This window comes from Balaenoptera physalus (assembly GCF_965194825.1).
Source record: "Balaenoptera physalus genome assembly, chromosome: 6".
Classification (NCBI taxonomy): Eukaryota; Metazoa; Chordata; class Mammalia; order Artiodactyla; family Balaenopteridae; genus Balaenoptera; species Balaenoptera physalus.
Window position 1 is genome coordinate 3,828,457 of NC_138885.1, and position 19,683 is coordinate 3,848,139.

General features: G+C 43.3%; 1 protein-coding gene across 1 annotated transcript in view; it reads left to right on the forward strand.

Moving 5' to 3' along the window:
- HERC2 (HECT and RLD domain containing E3 ubiquitin protein ligase 2) overlaps positions 1-19,683 on the forward strand; it is a 214,764-nt gene that overhangs the window by 160,857 nt on the left and 34,224 nt on the right. Inside the window, exons 62-71 of the mRNA XM_082466157.1 lie at positions 7-178; positions 1,033-1,222; positions 2,026-2,166; positions 6,095-6,286; positions 8,850-9,003; positions 16,179-16,286; positions 17,820-17,951; positions 18,395-18,553; positions 18,638-18,753; positions 19,345-19,470. Of these exons, the coding sequence (XP_082322283.1) occupies positions 7-178; positions 1,033-1,222; positions 2,026-2,166; positions 6,095-6,286; positions 8,850-9,003; positions 16,179-16,286; positions 17,820-17,951; positions 18,395-18,553; positions 18,638-18,753; positions 19,345-19,470 (1,490 nt within the window). The remainder of the gene's footprint in view (positions 1-6; positions 179-1,032; positions 1,223-2,025; positions 2,167-6,094; positions 6,287-8,849; positions 9,004-16,178; positions 16,287-17,819; positions 17,952-18,394; positions 18,554-18,637; positions 18,754-19,344; positions 19,471-19,683) is intronic.

A 19,683-nucleotide genomic window follows, 5' to 3' on the forward strand; every position in this document is an offset into this window, starting at 1 on the left:
TCTCAGGTGTGCCTTCTGATGCTGACTCTTCTGCTGCCAGTAATAAAATCAGTGGTGCCAATAATTCTAAACCAAATCGCCCCTCTCTTGCCAAGATTCTCCTGTCATTAGATGGAAATCTGGCCAAACAGCAGGCCTTATCTCATATACTTACAGCACTGCAAATCATGTATGCCAGGTAGGCTCGTTTGCTAACTTTTGAAATCCCACAACTATGTAAGCTTTGGGTTTTTTGTAGTTTTTTGATGGAAAATGTTGTGTATATTGTCTTTAAATACTGTGAGTTCTGGGTCCTACACCCTTTGATGGTGAATGATGGTATCTGTGCTTTCTTTAATGGAGGTTGAAATATGAATTAGAAAATCAAGTTAAAGAACATTTTCATTATTCTTTATGGCCAATAAACTTTAAACATATTTTGGGGGATGAGAGGAAGAATCAGTTGTTACTAATATACAGTAATGTTTAAGACATTTGTCATCTCCTTCACTTTTGATAAGGCAGTTTTGGTAGTGCTGTCTTTTCTACCGTTTTGCTGCTGTTTTCTCACAACCTGGATAAGTGCCCCATCCATCAGTGTATCATGGTTATGGATCTGATGAATAGAAATTAATACTTACACAGGAACATTAGTTTAGACCAAAGGCTGACTTAGTCGTTGAGAGGACATTTAGTCCTTGGTGTCTTGTGTGAGGCATCCTTGGTATTTGGCCTTCAGTAAACACAAAATTACCCTCAGGCTTGAACAAACCAAGAAGATTTCTCAGGGAAATACAGAGGCTGATTTTTATGTTGGCGGTTTTTCACCTGTCATCACTGTGGTCATTCAATAAATAAGATCAGGAGTAAATATTTTAGCTTTTAGCCGATGGATAGTAATAACATTCAGTATTTTTCTAAAACTCTTTCTATACTTATCCTATAAAAATGAGGGGGTCCTTCAATAAGCACTTGTCCTGCCCCCTGACTCTTCCGTCCTGCAGAGGTGAATGGCAGGCAGCTCACTGCAGGTCTGGCTTTCTCTCCTGACAGAGACGCCGTGGTCGGGGCCCTGATGCCAGCTGGCATGGTTGCCCCGGTGGAGTGTCCCTCATTCTCTTCCTCAGCACCCCCTTCTGATGTGTCTGCCATGGCCAGTCCCATGAATGGAGAGGAGTGTGTGCTGGCTGTTGATATTGAAGACAGACTGAGTCCAAATCCATGGCAAGAAAAGAGAGGAGAGGTAAAAATCAATGGTAAAGCAATAAAGCAATATTTGATCAGAAAGGAAAAGGTAGCTGATTTGTATCTAGTAAAGTATAAGTCATTCTTTCACTTAATTCAGAGTGTTTTTGTGCCTACTGCCATAGGCATTTTGGGCTTGAATTAGAAAATATTCTATTTGCAAAAGGAGCCTTGGGACTTCCATGATGGTCCAGTGGCTAAGATTCCATGCTCCCAATGCGGGGGCCCCTGGGTTCGATCCCTGGTCGGGGAACTAGATCCCACATGCATGCTGCAACTAAGAGCTTGCATGCCACAACCCGCCTGCCGCAACTAAAAACATCCTGCATGCGGCGACGAAGATCCCGCGTGCTGCAACTGAGTCCCGGCTCAGCCAAATAAATAAATATTAAAAAAAAAAAAAGGCTTTTTCGTGTGTAGATGGAAACAGATTATTCTTTTAAAAAGTTGCTAAATGCAAGTGCACAGTTGTTTATCTGAAGTTCTGGAACCTGAAAGCTCCAAAAGCTAAAGATTTTTGTAACTTATTTTGGGGAAAAATCCAACTTGAAGAGATGGGAGCTCATTTTAGTTGTTTTCATGTGACCCGTTGTGACTATTAATAGGTTCTCCTGGGAATATAAATATGCTTGATTTTGCAGGGCTGTCCCAGACCCCACTGGAGGTGGTAGCTGGTGGTGTAAGTGCCTTGTTACCTCTGTAAAATCTGGTATATTCCAGATGGCCCAAGGGGTAAGACTTTTGGAGTTGGATGGGAAGTGTGCCATGTTGCCAAGTTTCTCCTTTTCTTCTTCATTTTAGATCGTCTCTTCTGAGGATGCTGTGACCCCCTCCGCAGTGACCCCGTCTGCTTCCTCAGCTTCTTCTCGGCCATTTATCCCCGTAACAGATGACCCAGGAGCTGCCAGCATCATTGCAGAAACCATGACCAAAACCAAAGAGGTCAAGGGGCTTTCTTCTTTAACATTTTATTTTGAAATAATCTTAAATGTACGCACAAGTTGCAGAAGTAGTTCATAGAAATAGAACATGGTATACGCCTGTGTACTATCTGGTATACTCCTAGGTACTATCTACCTAGGTTCTCCAGTTGTTAGTGTTTCTAAACCATTGGCGGGAGCGCTGTAGGGCACAATCCCCAACTCTTCTTAATGTTTCAGTGCATATTTCCTGAGTATCAGGACATTACCATTGATCCAGGATTACTTTCTGTCCATAGACCTATTCAGATTTTGCTCATTGTCCCAGTAGTATCCTTTATAGGTCTAGGACCCAGCCCAGGGTTGAGTGTTGTTTCTTTGGTCTTCAGTATGGAACAATTCTTCAGTTCCTGTTTTTGTCAGAAACACCACAGGAATGATGCAGGGTTCTTTTCAGTGCATCCCATTGGGATGTGTGCATTGTTAATTTGCTGCATTACAGGTGATGTTAATTCTTACTATTTTGTTAAAAGTATCTGCCAGATTTCTCTATTGGAAATTAATAAAAGTGTGTTAATAAGTATTCATGGGGAGATAACTTTGAGACTATGTTACTACCTTATCCCTTGTCATATTTTCACTTACCAGTTTTTAGTACCTTGATGATTCTAGGTGGATCCATTATTACTGTGGTAGTTGTCATGTGGTGATTTTTCAAATTTCATCATTCCTTTTGGAATATCACTGTTGCTGTTCTTCTGTAAGGGAGAACTTTCCTTTCTCATCTCATCTGTCTGTCTGTCTATTGGTACAGATTCATGGGATCCGTTTTGCTCAAATAATATGACATACATCATTTGACACCCAAATTACCCCAGACTTGGCCATTGGGAGCCCTTTCCAGCTGGTTTGTCCTTCTGATGTGTCCCCATAATTCTTTGAGCACTTCCTTACTTTCTAGCACAATAGAGTGTTCTAAACTTGTCTTTCACCTACCCTGCCCTCGCCCTGGAATCAGCCATTTCTCCAAGGAGCGCTGGTTCCTTTTAGTGGATCAGAGAATTTAGAAACAAGATCTGGGAGCTTGGAAAGCTGATTGCTACTGGGTGTCCTTGGTTTAGGCCCGCTCAGCAAACAGACACACACACCCACAAGCATTTATTTCTCCTTTGGCATCTTATCTATATAATGAAAACCATGAGTGGTTCAAACCAATACTTCAGTTTTCAGTACAACACCACAGGGTTTGTTCTTGCTCTCTTTCTATGTTTTAGGTATATAATCCTTTTATATGTTGTTGGATTGCTTTGCTGTTTTGCACCTATATCTTCTCCTGATTTGGGTTAAAGCATAATACTGGTCTCCTGGAATGAGTTGGGCTGTATTCCTTCCTCTTCTGTTTTTTAGAAGGGTTTGTGAAGGTTTGGGGTTAATTCTTTAAATATTTGGTAGAATTTTCTCTGTTCTAACATGTTCTGATTGTTCTTTTATTTCCTTGTTTCCTGGCACAACACAAAATTCTAGGTTCAACAAGATGTTTTATATTCTAGCACAGAAATCAGATGTTTCTCCAAGAGGTCTTGGTTCTTTTTAGTGGAGAATGGTACTTAGAAGCCAAGATCTGGACCTTCATGTGCTCATTGCCGTTGGGGGGGCTGCTGTTCACAACCGCTCTTACTGGGCAGAGCTAGGAAATAAGCGTGTGTGTGTGTGTGCGTGTGTGTGTGTGTGTGTGTTTGTGTGTGCGCGTGTGCGCGTCCATGCAATAAGTTATATACATTAATATTTATTTTGTTATATATCTACATATAGTGAAACCGCAGCAATACAGTCAATTCTAATAACTGCACAGGATTCATTCTACTTTTCTCCCTTTCTGTATTGAAAACTCTCCTCTCTGAAAGCGAGAATCCTGGCTCCTGTGAGTGACCGTTTAATAACTTCCCCTTAGGTAGCTACCCTCCCATTTTCGCTGTCGTTCCTCTCCCACACGGACACCCTCCATCGCCTGCACAGCTTCTGGCACTCAGAACCAGCCTGCCCTCGGCAGGGATAGCCTCTCACCCTGCTTGACCTGTGACCTCCCACCCCTGCACCCAGTGCCGCTGGCCCAGAGCAGGGATATCTTCCCCTTGGCTCTGCCATGCGGCGCCCCGACGTGGATGCCCTCCCGAGCCCCCCGGGTGCCCCCACTCCAGGCCGTCACGCCTGCTCCCACTGTCTTCCCTGCCGGCCCACCCTGGGAACAGACACACGTTGTTGTCAGTTACATCTGGAACTCTGGATTTATATTATGCTCTTACTGCTGATGAAAATACAGCCTGTGGAAAATCATCATAACCATCTGTGGTGATGAGGAAATTGCTATTTATAAATTAGGTGTCTGGACTCAACTTCTGATATTTGGCAGTCTCCTAGGGTGAGGGTTTAATGCAGAAATTAATCTGAATTATGCAAAATTTTTGCTTTTAGCTAGAAGAGGGATGGTATAATTTCTTTCTTAACCAATTTATTTATGAGACATAGGCATTATCCAGAGTATAGCCCTTAATTCCTATCATTTCAGTTTTGGTTTGATTCATAAATAATGGCAAAGTAATTTCCATGTTAGTTTTGGGCTTATTCAAGGAGATAGGCAGCTAGTGATTTTATTTTTTTAGCACTTCCTTTGGACTTGTCCTCTATTTTTTTTTTAAACACTCCCACCAAAAAAATGTTTGATACTGCTTCAAATAAGACCAAAGATGTTATATATGATTAATATATTCCACTGAATGCTTTTGCTGGTCTTCAGTGAGTGAGATTCTGGAATGTCATCGTTTCTGATGAATTTCACTTACTGGTTCCCTGAGTCTTCATTCGGAGGTAGGAGCAGGGTCTGTTTCTTTAAAGGGAGAAACCGTGCTCCTGCCCGAGAGAGCTGTGGCTTCCAGGGCCAACTTGAGCATTGATGGACTTTGCTCATTGGATATGTCACATTCCCCTTAAGGTTCCTAAGTGGGGCTTGTGCTTCCCTTGGCTCATTTGTTTCTGAAAAGCATTGGCACTGGTTTCACTGAAATCCAGAAAGCAAGAGAGAAGAGCAGAGGCACTTGTGGCGCCTTGTTCTTCCCCTGGAGAGCTGGACTCTGCTTGGGGAGCGGGAAGGGCCCGGCTGCTCCCCGGTTCAGCACAGGTCTCAGCAATGCTCAGAAGCTGTGGCATCTCCCGGCTCTGACGGCTCCCTGCTCCGCTCTGTGAGCGGGACCCACCGCCAGCCTCCAGGAGGCTCCTGTGTGCTGGGCGGCAGGCTGCCCCCACTCTCCTGGGGGGTTGGGGGTGTCAGCGATGGCGCCGCAGGCAAACAAGCGTCTCCTTTCCTCTGCTGATGTGGAAAGAGAGGCAAATGATCACAGGTGTGGTTTGTTTTAACTGACATACTGTGAATGGGAAGTACAAGGGGAATATTGAGAAGACTCTTACTTTGTATATTTTCTTTTTAAAAGAACCTAAGGAGCAAGAGGTTATGGACAATGTGTTACATGCCAATAAGTCCATTAAATAAGATTCTAAGAAAGAACTATGGAGAGGATCTAGACAAAATATGTAAAAGCATAGTGTACAAACTTAGTTGATAGAAAACTCCCAAACATACCCTATGGGGGTAATTTTACATGGTATGATTTCATTCCAAGTCTCCCCTTGTAACGTACCTCTGTTATGTCATTTCTTTATAGTTTAGGCATTCCTTTTGACAGCTGTTGGTAATTTGTAAAATAGGTAATCTATCTTGAAAGCGTAGCGCGGGGTGGTAGAGATTTTAGGGGCTTGTCATTTCTTAATCTAGTATTTCACGGTCTTAAATGTCTCAAAAAGTCCCTTATTCATTATTGGTAATCATGTATCCTTTGAGTTTATGACTGTTTATCTCTTAACATATCATTCCTCATTTTAATTGTTTGACTTTTTAGGATGTTGAAAGCCAAAATAAAGCGTCAGGCCCAGAACTTCAGTCCTTGGATGAGTTCACCAGCCTGTTGGTTGTGGACGACACGCGCGTCATGGTGGACCTGCTCAAGCTGTCTGTGTGCGGCCGGGCGGGGGACAAGGGCAGGGACGTGCTTTCGGCTGTGCTGTCTGGCATGGGCGCCGCCTACCCACAGGTGAGCTGCAGATGGGTGGGTGGGCTGGAGGTACTGATGCTGTCTCGTGCTTGAAGGGCTCCTGCTGAAGATGAGTCCCTTCTCTGTCGTCTGTGCTGCAGTTGCTCCCCAGTTTGCCTTTTGACGTAATTTTGATATTTTAGAATTTTAGAATTTAGAAATTTCTAGTTTTTATGAAGTCAGATCTGCCAGTTTTTTCATTTATGGCTTCTGGATTTTGTATTATACCGAAAATATGCTACCAGCATGACGTTGTTTAAAAAACTCCCTCAAGTCTCTTCTAATCATTTTTACGTTTTCATTTGTTATTGTATTTACCTTTTTGAACCACCTGGGATTTATCGTGATGTCAGGGATAAAGTCAGGATTCAACTTTACTTTTTCCTAGATGGTGAACATGTTGCCCCAACATCATTGATTGAATAAATCCATCTTTTCCCTAGTGATTTGAAGACCACTTTTATCATATTCTAAACTTTTATGGATTTCTTTCTGTTCCATTAATCTAGTTTCTGTGCTCCAATACTGCAGTATTTTAACTATTAACTATTTAAAATAGATTTTAATATTTGGTAGCACTGGGTCCTGTGGGACTTTCTGCCCTGGTGATGTTCTGTACCTGAGCCATCCAGTATGGTAGCCACCAGCCATATGTGGCTATTGAGTACTTGAAATGTAGCTAGTGCACCTGAGGCACTCAAGTTTTCATTTTATTTAACTTTAATTAATTTAAATTTGAATAGCCGCATGTGGCTAGTCTAGGGTATAAAGTCAATATCATATCAATGTATCTTAAAAGTAGAATTGATTAGTCCTGAAGTCCTTGGGCTTCCTTAAGGACCCTTATTTATCAGCAGCCTTGCTCTGCCTTTTCAGAACTGGCTGTGTCAGGGAGTCTGATGCCATGTGCCCTGTGCAGATGTGTCATCTGTGTTTCTCTAAGTTCCATATCACCACCACCAAAACCATGAAGTACTTAAGTATGGTCAAGTGATCTTGAAATCATAGTAAATGGTTTGGTAGGTATTTTAGGGGCTTGTTAATTCTTTAATTTAGGGGCTTGTTATCTCTTAATTGTGTTCAGGAAAAACTAAAAGTTATAGGTTTCCTACTTTGTAGTTTTTTGAGGCAAGTTACTTGGCATAATTCTGAGAGATTAAATCAAGGTGAATTGCCATAAGCAAAATATTAATGTTTTCACAAGTTTAATGTATTTGTGAGAGGAAAGGATGGAATGAGAACATGGATTTCAAGTACTAATACCCAGCATTTCTTGTACACATACCTGCCAGGCCTGGTTCTTGGTGCGTTCTCTCAGTACGGAGCACAGGCTTTCCCTTTGTTTACAGATAAGCACACTGAGGCTCTCAGAGGTCATTACTGCCCCAAAGACACTCAGGTTGCTGGTGGGTGGCAGAAATGGTGGTGGACTCTGAGTGCTCTGAGGACAGAACCGTGGCTGTGACCGCTCTGTCACCCTAGCCTCAGAGTTTATTGGCCTCTCCTGGGGGACTGACTGGCTTTGCAGAGGAAGGTTCTGAAGCCCAGAAGAGCCCTAGTGGGCTGTGCATTAGGAGTTTGATGGTGTCAGTATCTCAGATTCAAGGGGAGACAGAGACAAAGGTGGGGATTGTCTTCAAACTTTCCTGGCCAGTGGCAAGATGCTACTCCTATGTCCTACCCTGACCTGATATTTGGGACTCTTTAAGAAAAAAAGAGAAACTTTTGAATTTATAATGATAACACCTAAATGGCAGTGATCTTAGTTTGTCATTAGCAAAGCTGTTTGCTAAGCTAATCTCTTTATTATCTAAGTGTGAGGAAAAATAGATAAAAACAATCATTTATTTCTGAAAAGTACAGAATAGAGACTAGTTTCATTATTTTTCTCTAAATTAAAAATATTTGGAGGTTAATATGTTATTACAGTAACAGCATATTCTTGTTTGTTTTTAAAAATAGCAGTCAAGGAGTTTATAATCACCAGTATTGACCATTTAAATGGTGTGAATCACTAAAATTTTCAAATGAAATTGGATCATTATGGATTGTTGGGAGAATGTGGTGTGGGGGCTGACCCTAGACGTCTTGGGTCAGGAGACACCCCCAGTTGTCTTCATATTTGTAGCCCTCATTCCAGATGCCGTCTGCTGCTGTTCAGCCTGGGCAGCTTGGTCATTCCTCTCCTTCCTGCCCCCTTCCTGCTGGAGGTGCCTTCTAGGACCTTGGTCCTTTCTATACCTTCTGCTCCTTCGCTTGATGGTTTTGTTCCTGGGGCAGAAGTAATCTTGTCTTGATGTAAAGAGAAACTGTTGTAATCACAGGCATTTCCGTTTCATCAGTTGCCATGTATGGGGTGTTTTGGGTGTGTCAGCCACCTCCTGGCTGCTACCTCTGCGAGCTCTGTGCTGTCTTGATTTTATAGGTGAGGAAACCGAGCCCTAATTTGAACTAGATTTCTCAAGCTCCCAAGGCCTCCACTCTGCCGCCGTCCGTACGGAGAGATCTGAATTGGGCGGGCATCCTGACGTCCTTCTGCTTTGTACCCCGCTTCCTCCCGCAGGTGGCAGATATGTTGTTGGAGCTCTGTGTCACCGAGTTGGAGGATGTAGCCACAGACTCACAGACTGGCCGCCTGTCCTCTCAGCCCGTGGTGGTGGAGAGTAGCCATCCCTACACTGATGACACTTCCTCCAGCGGTACAGTGAAGATACCAGGTACAGTAAAGATAGCGGTACAGTGAAGATACCAGGCTGGCCCCAGGGAGGAAATGGGGCATCCCTGCCTGTAGAACAGCTTCATTTCTGCAATTGCATCCGTAGAAGCAGCCGTCATTGTTTTATAGAAAAGAAGCTACAGAATTGCTTTAGAATCACTTTTCCCACCTTTTCTAGAAAAACGTCTCCCCCCCCCCAAAAAAATAAAGCCTGATACAGAAAACCACGCAAAGTAAATGTTTAGCTTAATGCTTATTAGATGGATGCCTTAGTCACCAAAACTCAGGTCTAGAGTTTTTGTGCCTGTCCACAGAAGCCCTCCTTGTGTCCTCCACTGAAGTAGCACTGTCCTGGCTTGTGTTTCTGGACAGTTTCTATTACCCAAGCGTGCATTGTCATCTTAACTCTCTTAATTAATAATTTCCATCTTTTAAGTTTCTTTTAACCTATAGTTTTTTCCTTTTTTCTCTACAATTCACCTATGGAGGAACCTGGGCCTTTGACCTGCAAACTCCTGCTGCACTTCCACGTGCTCCCCAGCCCTGTCTTTCTGCAGATTTCCCCTGATTCAGAGGCCCAGTTAGTTTAGCCTTTGGCGGGACCATTGGTATTTGTGATCCAGCATCTGGAAGCACCTGCTATCTGCTTGTCTCTCCTTTGGTGATGGCAGCCGCTACTGATGCTCACTGCCTGAGGCCGTTAAATCCATGGGAGGTTGCAAAATGGTGCTATTCTAATTGTTCCATTGCTTTCTTATTTATTTGCTAGAATACTCTATATAGGGACGTTTCCTCTCCTTTGGTTGGTTGTTTGTGTAAGAAAGGCAGGATAAAAGCTTGATTCTTTTCTTCTGTTAACATTTTCAAGAGAATGAACTGGTTACCTATCATTCTTTGAAGGTGAGCAGTTATTTTTTCTTGGCTGTGCCTCGAGGCTCATGGGATCTTAGTTCCCCTACCAGGATTGAACCCAGGCCCATGGCAGTGAAAGCGCCAAGTGCTAACCACTGGGCAGCCAGGGAATTACCTATTTTATCTTTTATGTCATTATGAACTCATGGATTTAAACATATATGATGGGCTTTAATCTGTTGTGACTATTATCCTACAGAAGCTCAAATTATCCCATCTCCAGACATCGGGAACCTCTTCAGTTTGGCTCTTGCAGTGACTCCCATATAGTCTGATATGACAGGATGCTTTAGGCTTGTCATGTAGTTTCTCCCCTCTACCTGGAATCTGCCCTGGTATCTTTTAGTTGAGATAGCATTTCAGATCACTGGGCTATCATTGTTTCTAGATTTTTTCAGTGGACAGAGATAGGATTAATGAGTGGACAGGCAGACAGACTGACGGACTGACTTTCTTTTGAGTTCATAATGATATGATAGAGCCAGATTCAGAGCTACAAGGTTTCTACTTAACGTCTTCTGTTACGTCGGTGTTTCTTTTGTTCCATACCCAAAATCCTGGTTCTAAGACATGGGATGATAGAATTAGAATATCTCATAATTACTTATTTGCTTTATCCCACATTACATGCACAAAAGACTAAGGATACAATTCTAATACTACCAAACATGCACATAGTTACTGAAAATATTTAACAAAATTTTTTTCTTGCTTTCTTGCCCTCTTTATTTAAATGATTATACTATCTATCCCAGAGCATAATAGCTGTTACATACTCTACTTCCTTCCTTTTAATTTGCATTTAGTTTTAGTTGTCTCCTTCCTTATTGTGACTGTCTGAAGCTCATTCTCTCATCAGTTCCTCAGCAGGGCTCAAAGGACGGCAGTCCCGACTGAGGTCAGCTTGTTCTAAGAGTTTGTGCCCAAATTTGAAAGTTAGCTTTTTTGGATAGCATGTTTTTCTCCTGTGAAAGTGGAAAAATGCTAATCTATTCCCCCCCCCCCCCCACCTTTATAAATTGTGCTTTCTTTCCATAATTTTACTAGAATGTGTTTTCATATTGGTTGTTACAAGACAATATTCTCAGATAAGGGGTTGTGGCCCTCTAAAATGTAGTTTCAGGTCTTGTCTTTCAAGACAGTTTTTTTGCATTACAGTTTGTAGTATTTGTTTGTATCCTAGCTTCAGTTTTCTTTTTCATGGATATGTGGTCGTTTTCTTGTGTTGGATGCCATTTAGAGCCAGGGGTGGGGGGGCGTCCCCCAACCCCCAGGCTGAGGCCTGTTAGGAACTGGGCACAGCAGCTGAGCGGTGGGTGAGCAAGCGAAGATTCATCTGCTGGGAACCATCACCCCCAACCCCGGCCATGGAAGAACCGGTCCCTGGTGCAAAAAGGTTGGGGACCGCTGTTTTAGAGTCAGTGTTGGCTACTTCCTCTCAAGTGCTTTTTTTTTTTTTTTAAACAGTTTTGGAGGAACAGTTTAATTAATTAATTAATTAATTTATGGCTGCGTTGGGGTCTTCATTGCTGCGCACGGGCTTTCTCTAGTTGTGGTGAGCGGGGGCTACTCTTCGTTGCGGTGCACAGCCTTATCATTATGGTGGCTTCTCTTGTTGTAGAGCATGGGCTCTAGGTGGATGGGCTTCAGTAGTTGCAACACGTGGGCTCAGTAGTTGTGGCTCTCAGGCTCTAGAGTGCAGGCTCGGTAGTTGTCATGCACAGGCTTAGTTGCTCCACGGCATGTGGGATCTTCCTGGACCAGGGCTCAAACCCATGTCCCTTGCATTGGCAGGTGGATTCTTAACCACTGCACCACCAGGGAAGTCCCTCAAGTTCCTTTTATCTCTTTCTTTTTTTTCCCTTTTGTTCTTCTGTTTCTTTCAAAGCATTATTTGTTGTGTTTATTTGCTCCTGTGCTCTTCCTAGTTTAATTTTCATTTCTGAATTAAAAAAAAAAATTCTTTACTCAATTTTCTCATTTAGTGTTTTGGTTGTCCTAATTCTAATTTATGTTGTTCTTTCATATCTTGTATCATTTTCCTAATTTCTTTTAGCTTGGTTTGAAATAATAGATTATAATTTTCATGTGTTTTGTGGGCACATCTTTCTGGCTTGCTTTCATTGTCTGTAGGAAAATGTTATTCTGTTCTTATTCTCTCTTTTATAACAATAACTTTTTATTGCATTTGACCTTGATACTTTTTTAAAATTAATTTTTATTGGAGTAGTTGCTTTACAGCATTGTTTTAGTTTCTACTGTACCTCAAAATGGATCAGCTGTACGTATATCCCCTCTTTCTTGGATTTTTGACCTTGATACTTTTATCCTGATCATTTTTATGTGAAACTAGTTTTCTTAAACTTTTAGAATGAGATGGCATTCAGAAAAGCTTCTTTAACTTTGAGCTGTTACTCTTTCATAGTAGAAATTTACAAAACAAAAGATAATTCCACTCAGTGGTTGCCCAAGACAAAAATCTGGTATCCCTCTTCCTCTTTTCTGTTTCTCTCTTTACTTCATAACCAGTCTACCAGCAAGTCCTGTCATTTCTACTTTATAAATATATTCCAAATTAGGTCGTTTATCACCAACTCCAGATCATTCTGGGTTCAACCATCTAGTCTCACCTGGTTTATTATACTAGATGTTATATACTAGTATAATATACATGTTCTGCTTCTACTTCTCACCTCCTGTGTCGCCCAGAATCAACTCCTTACGTGACATCTAGAGAGATTCTCTTAAACGAGCCAGGACATACTGGTACTCTGCTTAAAACCCACCAGTACACCCCTGTAACCTTAAAATAGGATGTGAACCCTTGGTGGTGGCCTGTGCAACTTTACATGAGCCCTGTTCACCTCTCCAACAACATTCTCTTCCTCTCTACCCGTCTCTCTCTCCTGTGCCCTCCACGTCATCTTCTTTGCTGGTCCTTAAATATGTTTTTCTCCTGTGAAAGTGGGAAAATGATCATCTATTTTCCCCCCTTGTAAACTGTGCTTTCTTTCTGTAATTTTACTAGAATATGTTTTCATATTGGTTGTTACAGGTGATATTCTCAGATAAGGGGTTGTGCCCCTTTAAAATGTAGTTTCAGGTCTTGTCTTTCAAGACAGTTTTTTGCATTATAGTTTGTAGTATTTGTTTGCATCCTTGCTTCGGTTTTCTTTTTCATGGGTATGAAAAGGCAGATGGCAAGTACAAAGCAAGACAAATGGCCTAAACCTGGAACATATTTAAGGACCATCCTTACAGTCTTTGCCTTTTGATTGAGATGCTTAGGCCATTCATATCTAATGTAATTACAGATGTGGTTGGATTTACATCTGGATTAGGAAGACAGTTATATACAATGTGGTGGGATTTACATCTGCCATTTTGCTGTGTGTGTTCTCTGTGCCTTGTGTCTTTTTTTGTTCCTCCTTCAGTGCTTTCTTTTATATTAAACAAAATTTTTTTTAGTGTACCATTTAAATTCCTGTTGATTTTAAACCACTTTTATTGGTGTTTTCTCTGAGGATTAAAATACATATTTTAATTTATCACAGTCTACGTCAAGTTAATATTTTAGTTCTGGTAAAATGCAGCAACTTTGCTTCATTATAGTTATATTTCCTCTTCCTTCATTTTTGCTGTTACTGTTGTATATACTGTATCTGTATATGTTGCAGACCTGTGCAACATATTTGTAACTATATGTATTACAAATATATGTATGTGATTTAATAATTATCGCATTGTGCCAGGGATTGGCCAACTTTCATATGTCACAAAATATTATTTTGAATTTTTTCCAACTATTAAAAAATGTACAGACTGTTCTTAGCTCACAGGCTATGTAAAAATGGTGAGTGGGACAAATTTGTCCCATGGACTATAGTTTCCTAAGCTCTCCTTTATACAGTCTTTCACCTTGTAAAAATATTAAGAAAAGGGGAAAAAAACCCTTATTTCTGAATCCATGTATTTCCCATTTTTAGTGCTCTTTATTTCTTCCTGTGGATTCAGGTTACTATCCAGTATCATTTTATTTCAGCCTGAAATACTTTAAGTGGTTTTTCTAAATCATGTCTGCTAGCAATGGATTCTCTCAGTATGTGTGTATTTGGGAATGTTTTTATTTTGCCTTCGCTTTTGAAGGATAGTTTTGCTGGAGATAGAATTCTTAGTTGATAGACATTTTTCTCTCATATCACTTTAAATTTGTCATCCCACTGGCTTCTTGTGTTCATTGTTTCTCAAGAGAAGTCAAGGTTAACTGTATTTTGTACCCCTATATGTTATGTGTCTTTTTTTCTCTTGCTTTCATGATTTTCTCCTTGTCTTTAGTTTTCAACAGTTTCAGTATAATGCGTGTGGGTGTGGATCTCTTTGTGTTTTCCTACTTGGGGTTATTAATTTTTGGAACTGTGGATTAATGTTTTTCATCAGACTGGAGATTTGGGGCTATCTCTGTTCAAGTACTTTTTCTGCCTCCTGTTTCCCTCTTCCCTCTTTTTTTTGGGGGTGGGATTCCCATTATGCATATGTTTGTATGCTTGATGTTGTCTCCCAGGTTTATGAGACTTTATTTATCTTCAATCTTTTTTCTTCTGTTCTCCAGTTAGAGTAATAGAAATTATACATTCTTCAAATTGTATAATGATTCTATTTTTCTGCCGTTTCAAATCTGCTGTTTCGTCCAGCTGGTGAATGTTTCATTTCAGTCATTGTACTTTTTCCACCCCCAAAATTCCTTTTAGTACTTTTTGCTTCGAGTCACTGTTATCATATATTCCTTTGTGATCATGTTTTCTCTGGTTTTCTTGAACTCTTTGAACATATTTGTTACAGCTGCTTCGAAGTTGATGTCTACTCAGTTCAGCATCTGGCCATCAGGGTCAGTTTCTGTTGCCTGATTTTCTTCCTGAGTATGGCTCACACTTTTCAGTGTTTTTGCATATCCCATTATTTTTTATTGAAAACTGGCCATTTTAGATTGTATTGTGTCACCTGGATTCTGACTTTTTTTTTAAGATTTGTAATTGTCGCTGGGTTTCTTTGGTTGTTTTGTGTGTTTGTTTTGTAACATGCCTGGAATTACTCTCTGAAATCTCTCCCCCACATTACATATCCACTGGCGTCCCTGCTCACTTTTCTATTTTGATTTTTGTCTTCTAGCCTGACTTCTAGGGTTTGCTCTATGTCTGCTTAGTTTGGCACTCAAGCCTGCTGAGTTCCCTTCTGTGGGTGGATCTCTGTGTGGGTGGGAGCAAGGAGGGCATGGAAGTCAGTGTTTTGGCAGTCTTCCCCGTGCGTGTGTGTGCGCCCGACTCTTCCCGTTTTCCTGAGTACACGTGCCTTGCGTCATCCAGGCCTCCATGACGTCCTCATTGAGCCCTTCTTTGCTCTCTGACTTCCAGGATCTTCCTGTAAGAGTTCTGGCTAGTTCTCAGGTCTGGCACTCCCCCAGCCACACCCCCATCCCCGGGCCAGCAAAGATGCAAGCTTTTCTGTGTGTCCTCAGTTGCCCTCCCTACTCTCTGACTTCCAGAATCTCTGCCCAGGCACTTCCCCTGCTCTACACAGTGAGCATAAAGCCCCGGGAGGTAGAGTCCCACCCTGGTAGAGCTGTGCCCCAGCTTGCGTAGAACAGCCCCAGGCGAGGACACCACAGTCTCTCACTGTCCCTACCCAAGTTTGGCAGGTTTTTCCATTAATAATCACTTCTCAATTTGTTGCTTGCCGTTAATTGATTTGAAGAGCCCTGGAATCACTGTTTCTTATCATTTTGAGTGGTTTTATAGTTATTTTGCCACCCTCTTCCCTCCATCATAACCCAGTTCTACCCTTTACTGATTCTTTTGTAAGCTAATTTGTCCCAGAGAAGACTCTAGATCTAATGCTAAATGCTTTGTGCATGTGATTTTATATGGCTTTTTAAATATGGGGGTGGGCAGGATAATAAAGCGTGGTCTCACAGCTGGGGCTGCAGCATGAAAATGTGCCCAGAAGTGAGACCACAAAGCCAGTTGGCCAAGTGAGAATGTCTTCAGGCGTTTCCATCACAGGTGAATTCTTTTGTGGGAGGCAGGGTGGGAGAGAGGGGTGGTCAGTCTTAGGTTCGTATTTTTTGAGGTTAGTTCTTCCTGAGTTTTTGCTTTTCATTAGCTGTTACGCATCATTTTAGTCTCACTGCTTCTGTGTGGCTTTTGGCCTTGTCTGTGGTATGTTGAGTGGGAATCGTTACTTTGTGTTTTGTGCTCACTTGTCCTCCAGGCGCAGAAGGACTCAGGGTGGAGTTTGACCGGCAGTGCTCCACAGAGAGGCGCCACGACCCTCTCACAGTCATGGACGGAGTCAACAGGATTGTCTCCGTGCGGTCAGGTGGGAAGCGAGTTGAGCTTGCTTTGTAGAACGGAACCATTAGCATTACTAAACAGAACATTACTACTGCTTCATTCTCATGTAAGACTTAAGGAAGGGACCGTAAGTGATCCAGCTGCAAAATACAGTAGGTTTATTTGCCTCTTCCCAGTACTTTCAGTAAGATAATTATTCAAGTGATGTTTGCCCCTAACCACTGATGGGTGGGATTTACTGGGTGACTAGTGTGAGCGCGGGTCCTTGTTGGGAGCACAGGCCGTCTGGGCCCCAGTCTCAGCCAGACAGTGGAGACGGTGCTGTAAGGTGTGTGGTAGTGCCGGGCTCATGCCAGGTAAATGTTGACATGCTACAAGGCTTTAAAGGCTTTTGGTTTTTAGTTGATTGCAGTGAGGACTTGGGCTCCACGCGGAGGAAGTGTTCTGCGCGTGTGGTGGACAGCACTGGGGTGGGCGAGAGACGTCTCCTTTGGGCCTCTCTCTGCTCTGCTGACGTGCTTCAGGAGGTTGAGCAACCTCATGTTCAACGTGAGGCTGAGCAAGAGCAAATCACTCTATCGAGGGGCTTGTTAAATGCTCTTCACTGGGCTTTTTAGAATCATCAGTGCAGGGGTGTGTGTGGGTGGGTGTGTGTGCGTGCGTGCCCGCGCGCGTGGGCAGATCTCTTCAGACTTCTTTATCCTTCACCTGGAGCAAGGGTCAGCAGACGTTTCCTGACATAACTACTCCCCTCTGCCTTTGTAGCGAAGGCAGCCACAGACCGAATGTAAACGATGGGCCTGGCTGTGACCCAGTAGAGTTTTACTCACAAGACGTTACTTTGGATGAAGTGGTGTCACAGATGAGCATGGGTTTTTTTCTGGCAGTTTGACAAATGTCGATGTAGTTTTCAGTATTGTTGTGAGATGTTCCCCCCGGTTTCTCTGCTTCCACCAAGGTTCCCTCCAGGCTACTCCCACGCCGCTGACCGATGGCGCTTCCAAGTAGAAGCCTGGTTGGGCTGGCACGCCCCACGCCTGTCTCTCCAGCTCCTCTCCATGGCACCCCCCATGGCACCCCAGGCCCCGGGCTCTGGCTGGGCTGCTCCACTCTCCCTTGAGGGTGGCTCTTCCTTGCTGAGCTGCCCCTGTGCCGCAGGGGTGTCCCCTGCGCCTTTGAGCATTTGCACCCTTTTTGGGGAAGACCGGGGCTTTTCTGCTTTGTTGCCTGGGTAACAACCATTACATCAGACCTTCCCCGAGAAATCTCCCTGCGGCCCCGACCCTGGGTGTGAGCACGGGCTGTCTCTGCGGGCCTCTCACACAGCATCGTGGTTGTGTGTGAGTGTCTCTGTTGGAGCAGTGCCTGCCTGCCCTCCACTTCCCAACTGCTTGCCACAGTGTGAGTTGAAGGGCATGGTGTGAACGCACATGGGGAGCGGGCTGGAGGAGCCAGCTATTCTTCAGACACGGCGTGAATGACTTTGCTTTGTATCTAAAGAAGCTGATATTGATCTGATGATGGGTGGACCCAACAGCAGTGTGCTTTTGTCCACCAGGCCGGGAGTGGTCTGACTGGTCCAGCGAGCTGCGCATCCCGGGGGATGAGTTGAAGTGGAAGTTCATCAGTGACGGGTCTGTGAATGGATGGGGCTGGCGCTTCACAGTCTACCCCATCATGCCAGCTGCAGGTGAGGAGGAGGCTTATGGTCACCAAGGCTTGATGACCCACGCGAGGGAAACACGCCTGTCGTTTTCACTTAGTACTTTGTGGTCTGCCTTCTCGTGTGGTGCTGGGAGCCAGCACTGCCCAGGCCCCACCGTGGCAGAGATGAGAACTGCAGTGAGCTGCTGCAGCTGTCTGCCTGCTGGGTGCTAGCCCTCCGTCCGCACCCAGAGTTTCCCAGCTGCTGCTGGTTGCAGCTCTGAAGCCACTTGAGTTTTCAGGTACAATGTCAATGTACAGAGCGTAGTTATGTGCAAGACAGTGGCGGCACCCCAGGCGCCCCTCTAACCGTGGCATCCAGGGGGATGAGGCCCACTCACTCACTGTTGGTTGAATCTGTCCAGGTCTCCTTGTGGGGTAGCTCTCGCCCTGTCCAGCAAGGGGACATTTATAGTGCTCTTTTTTCAGGCCCTAAGGACCTCCTTTCTGATCGCTGCGTCCTCTCCTGTCCGTCCATGGACTTAGTAACCTGTCTGCTGGACTTCCGGCTCAACCTTGCCTCAAGCAGAAGCATCATCCCCCGCCTTGCAGCCTCTCTGGCAGCGTGCGCACAGCTGAGCGCCTTAGGTAAATGGCACCTCCGTTGTCAGGTCTGTCTTACTCCGTGAGAAAAACGGTCATCCTCTGACATTTTCTGTCTTCTCATTTCAGCTGCCAGTCACAGAATGTGGGCCCTTCAGAGATTAAGGAAGCTTCTTACAACTGAATTTGGGCAATCAATTAACATAAACAGGCTACTTGGAGATGATGGGGAAACGAGAGCTTTGGTACGAAACATCACATTACAGTTTCTAGTCGTGTGACCCTTTGGGACTAAAGTGTTGCGTTAATAATGTAAACTTCTAAATCACCGAGAAGAGTTGGGAAGTTTCACATAGAAATAGACAGCTTTTTTTGCATCCAGACTCCCTTATATTGCTACTGTATTGAGTTCAGGCTGGGCTTTGATTTTAAGAATTTATGTCGATGGCTGTGCGAATAGGATTGTCTGTTGGACTTTATGAGTCTGACTCACCACATCCCCTTTGCTGGATGAAATAGTTACTATGAAAAGAATTCTTGATCTTAACCATGTTGGAGATGGAGGTTTGTAGGCCAGAAAGTTCCTTTCTGGTTCCCTGCGAGTTGCTATGCTGAAATTAAGACCAAACATTCTGAGGTGAATTTTCATGTTCTTCTTTCTTATTTTCATGTTCATCATGTCCTTTTAGATTTTTTTCCTATTTGAAAGTATCAATCACATGTTTTAGGGGAGAACAGTAACAATGTAATAAAACATTTGACTCACAGGAACAAAACGCTCACCTCCCCTGCATTTGGTTTCCTGGGATAGGTTGTAGTTTGGTTGTTTTCTGCAGAGTTTTTCAGGCAGTGCTCTTGCTGCTCTGGTGAAAGGCCTTCCAGAAGCTTTGCAAAGGCAGTTTGAATATGAAGATCCTATCGTGAGAGGTGGCAAACAACTGCTGCACAGCCCATTCTTCAAGGTAATGCTTGACTTGTTCTGAAGTGATGAGAGAGCCACAGAGAGCCAGCAAGCGCAGTGCATCAAGTATCAGGCACCCCTGAGGACAGGTGTAGCTATTGCTGAAGTTGAATATGAAAAATCTTCAGGAGTAACTGTGTGATCTAAGCCCTTGTACTTTAAGTATCAGTGTGCTTTCAGATGCCTTGATTTAGGTGGCAGGTGTTGTAGCAGT